At 61.0% G+C, this 4,203-nt stretch overlaps 1 protein-coding gene across 1 annotated transcript in view; it reads right to left on the bottom strand.

Moving 5' to 3' along the window:
* Positions 1-4,203, bottom strand: part of XRCC1 (X-ray repair cross complementing 1) — a 6,913-nt gene that overhangs the window by 2,042 nt on the left and 668 nt on the right. Inside the window, exons 3-9 of the mRNA XM_026659662.1 lie at positions 3,818-3,925; positions 3,431-3,589; positions 2,098-2,178; positions 1,824-1,941; positions 1,207-1,349; positions 457-577; positions 12-228 (exon numbers count right to left, since the gene is read on the bottom strand). Of these exons, the coding sequence (XP_026515447.1) occupies positions 12-228; positions 457-577; positions 1,207-1,349; positions 1,824-1,941; positions 2,098-2,178; positions 3,431-3,589; positions 3,818-3,925 (947 nt within the window). The remainder of the gene's footprint in view (positions 1-11; positions 229-456; positions 578-1,206; positions 1,350-1,823; positions 1,942-2,097; positions 2,179-3,430; positions 3,590-3,817; positions 3,926-4,203) is intronic.

Below are 4,203 nucleotides of genomic sequence, written 5' to 3'. Positions count from 1 at the left end.
GCGGTACCTACATGAGGTGGGTGCTGTCGGGGGTCCAGTCGGGCCGGTACTTGGCACCCATCTCCAGCGCCTTGTCCCGCAGCTCGGAGCGGAAGGGGTTCTGGAAGCCGCTCAGCACGAAGACCGTCCCCTGCAGGAGGCGATGAAAATCCTCCCCCGCCCCCTCCGGCGACGGCTCCTTCGGCTGCTTCTTGGGGGCTGGTGGCCTGCGGGGGGGCGGCTCTGGGGCTGGGGGAAGACAATAGGGGGGTTAGCGATAATACCCGCCTACTGGGACACCTGAGCCAACTAGAATGCCCGGCCGAATGAGTGACAGATCCGCCCTCCCCTCCTTACACTGTACCCCCCCCCCACACCCCCACCTTTCTCTGGCCCGTAAGGTAGTGACAGACCTTGATCAGTCAAACTGTGTAATATGCACAGAGCCGGGGAGAGAACCCAGGAGTCCCCTCTCACCTTTGGGCTTCTTGGGGGCTGGCTGCGGGGGGTGGGGGGCCTCGGCGTCAGGTTTCCGAGCAGAGGGGGGCGCCGAGTTCTCCTTGCTGAACTCAAACTTCCTCTTGGTGGGAGGCGGATCCTGAGGGGGAAGAAAAGTGGGTCAGAAGCGAAAGGTAAATATCCGGTATGATGTGCACTGGATTCCTGAACGCAGCCACCTCTGGGGGGGCTGTTTATCAGGGTTCCCGCACTGGGGCTGAGATGCGGGCGCTTTAAGACGAAAAGGGAAGGTGAACCCCGTACCCAAGCACATCTGCAATGCAGCGGATTGTGGGTACCAGAATGCAGTCCCCAGCGATGGGCTCTGGCCCGGATACCGGGGTTCATATAGACAACGCCATTCCCAGGCCAGCACAGCAAGCTGTGCCCGTCAGCCTGCTCCTGACAGCCCAGGCCAGAGACCGGCCCCGAATCATTCCTAGGGCCGAGAACCCCCCGCGCCCCTCGGGGACGTGTCCCAGCGGTTCATTCCCCTCCCTGGTGAATAGACAGACGAGGATCGCGGCTCCCCGGAGCCTTCCCTGGGTTAAACCGAACGGGTCGAGCGCCAGGCGTCACTTGCTCTGCGGTGGGATTTTCAAGCCATTCCTTGTTCTCGCGGCTCTTACTAACCCGCCCCCACCCCCTTTGCCACCGGAACTGGCCCCTGGGTTCTGACCGCCCCCGCCACTGCGAGGGAGCAGCCGCGCCCGGCCGAGAGGACTGTACCTTGGGGGAGGCCGTGGCGCGGCTGGGGGAGGTCCTGGCGGCGGGTTTCTCTGTGGCGGAGGGGGAGGGGGAGGAGGCGCCGGGTGTGCTGGCCTGGAGGGTGGCCACGGCGTAGCTGGGGGACGGTTCCTCCGTCTGCGGGGCTGCACGGGAGAGCGGACAAGAGATGTCGCAGCCACAAATCGCAGCAGCAGCAGCACGTGGAGCTAGAGCTAACCGGACGCACCACAGAGGGCAGGGGACAGCCTCTGGAAACCGGCATCTCTGGGTAACCTAGACAGACTCACCACTAGACCCCACTCCCCTCCCAGAGCCGGGCAGAGAACCCAGGAGTCCTGGCTCCCAGCCCCCCTGCTCTAACCACTAGACCCCACTCCCCTCCCAGAGCCGGGCAGAGAACCCAGGAGTCCTGGCTCCCAGCCCCCCTGCTCTAACCCACCAGGCCCCGCTCCCCTCCCAGAGCCAGGGAGAGAATCCAGGAGTCCTGGCGCCCAGCACTCACCACTAGACCCCACTCCCCTCCCAGAGCCAGGCAGAGAACCCAGGAGTCCTGGACCCCCCCCCCCCATCCCGTTCTAACCCACTAGATCCCGATCCCTCCCCCGGGTTCATGGTACCTCTGGGCGGCGTGAGAAGCGGTTTGCTAGCTCGGCTGAAGAACAGGGCCCCGGGCCTCATTGAGGCAGAACTGCTGTCCTCATCCTTCACCTTAAACTGGCCCAGCTTGGTCACCTTCTGTACGGAGAGAGATGCACAGGGCTGGGCTAACAGGGGCTGCGGGTCAGGAGTGAGGGACACTGGCAGAGCTGAGGGGGGAAAGGGGGAGCCCATGGCTGGGCTAGCAGGGGCTGCGGGTCGGGAGTGAGGGGCACCGGCACAGCTGTTACTCACCGGGGAGGCAGATTTTGATTGGGTTTCATTGTTTTCGGGCGGCGAGTGGAACTTCACAAAGGACAGCCCATACGCCAGGGTCTATGGGGAGATCAGCCAGAAAGAAAGTGACCCATTGGCAGCGCTGGGGAGAGAACCCAGGAGTCCTGGCTCCCAGCACCCCCTCCCCCTGGTCTAACCATTAGACCTCACTCCCCCCACTGTGACACCCTGCACCCCACGTTCACCACTTTTATAAGGTTATGACACATTTGGTACAAAGTCTGCCTTGTGAGATATCATTTGAAAACTCATAATCCGCTGAACATCATTGCCCTGCTAAAATGTGTGTAACAACACTGTGTGTAAAGCTATGGGCTTTTACTATATGATGTTACTAAAATAGGTTATGATTCTGGGGAACGCCCACAGACTAGCTTTTCAGAGACAACAAAGGACAGACCTATACCCCACCAGGTGTTAAGAAACTATCAGATGCGTAGGCAGCCATTCTCTGGCAGGGGGAAGGCATGAATAAGAAATGTACATTTCACCCCAGAGACGGTTCAAGCGTCACGTACGCAAAGTGAGGGGTAATAGTCAGGGAGAGAGGGGTAAAGGAATGAAAAACAGTGGCTTCTACCTCACCTCTTTGCTCATGCCATCAGTATATTCACTGGAAGGAAACTGAACCAAGGGGGGGGGGGGTGTCCCAGGCTGAAAGGAAATCCAGCCTGTGAAATCTACTACAAGCTTTTGGTGAGAAAAATCCCTTTTGCTTTTCACTTCACTTAGTTGGGTAAATTAGGGATTCGCTTCCATGTTTATCTTCTATTATTTTTCCTTGCAACCCATTCTGACTTTTATGCCTTATCACTTGCAATCAATGAGAATCGAGCTTTCTGCAGTTAATAAACGTCTCTGCTGGTTCCATCCAAAGCGTTCGGGCCCCTCCCCTTGGCTGATGCCCGATACCTTTCCTTTGATGGGATTTCTACGTGCTCGTGCTGGCCAGGAGGGGGCTGAGCAGTACAAGACGCACATTTCCGGGGGACAAGGCCGGGACTAAGGATTTGCTGCCCTGGGTGTCATTCAGGAGCGGCTAGGAGAATTTCCTGTCACTCAGCACGGGGTGACTTTACCAAGAGGACACAGCTGTACCCCGGGGAACGTCGCACCCACCTGGCTTGAGCAGGGGGCACTGCCAGCGGATCACGCACTCACCAGTGTTCTGCACTGCCCGCTTTCACTCACCCACGTGTAATCCCTTCCACCCCTGCCCGGCCAGTATGCGAGGGGTCCCCAGACCAGGCTGCACTGCGGAGCAGGGTCCCAGGGTCGGGAGGGGTCCCACCTTGGTGTAGGGCTGGGTGCAGACAATTTTCACCCGGTCCCATTTCTTCTCGGCTGCTGCCTTCACCAGCTTGTCCGGGCCGAACATCCGGACGCGGTTGAGGTTGGTGCCGGCCTTGCTCTCCGAGGGCGACATGAAGGACGAGGTGACCAGCAGCACCTGGGGGGGGGGGGGGGGGGAGCCTGGGGTTAGAGAAGCCTCCGTAAACCCCTGACACCCTCCCACCCCAATCCTATCGCTGCCTCAGTCCTAAGGGATTAAGCCCCCTGGGGTCGCTCGGCTGGGCCCCACCCCACAGGGCTCACTGAACCAGGGCCACCCCTCTGCCCCCCACCTGAGACCCGGGAGCTCCCCAAAGCTCAGCACGCGCGGCTTCCTCCCCCTCACCTCATAGTCCTGCTCGCTGGGCGAGGCGGAGCTGCCGGCCAGCACCTCCACGAAGGCCGAGCCCTCGTTGCCCACATCGATGCTGTGGATCCGCTCTTCCTTCTCGAACTGCCGCGGGCGGAAGGGGGGAGAGTCAGGGGCCGGGGATGCGGCGCCCACCCAGGGCCCACTTCCAACCCACTCCGGGAACCCAGGAATCCAGGCTTCCCCCGTCCCCCTCCTGCTCTAACCACTACACCCCCTCCCCTCCCAAAGCCAGGGAGAGAACCCAGGAGTCCTGGCTCCCCCTTGCCCCCCCCTCCTCCAGGGAGAGAACCCAGGAGTCCTGGCTCCCCCTTGCCCCCCCCCTCCTCCAGGGAGAGAACCCAGGAGTCCTGGCTCCCCCT

The sequence above is a fragment of the Terrapene carolina genome, unplaced genomic scaffold (assembly GCF_002925995.2).
Source record: "Terrapene carolina triunguis isolate 2854851 unplaced genomic scaffold, T_m_triunguis-2.0 Scaffold647, whole genome shotgun sequence".
NCBI classification, from domain to species: Eukaryota; Metazoa; Chordata; order Testudines; family Emydidae; genus Terrapene; species Terrapene triunguis.
This window is presented reverse-complemented; position numbering and strand designations above follow the sequence as displayed.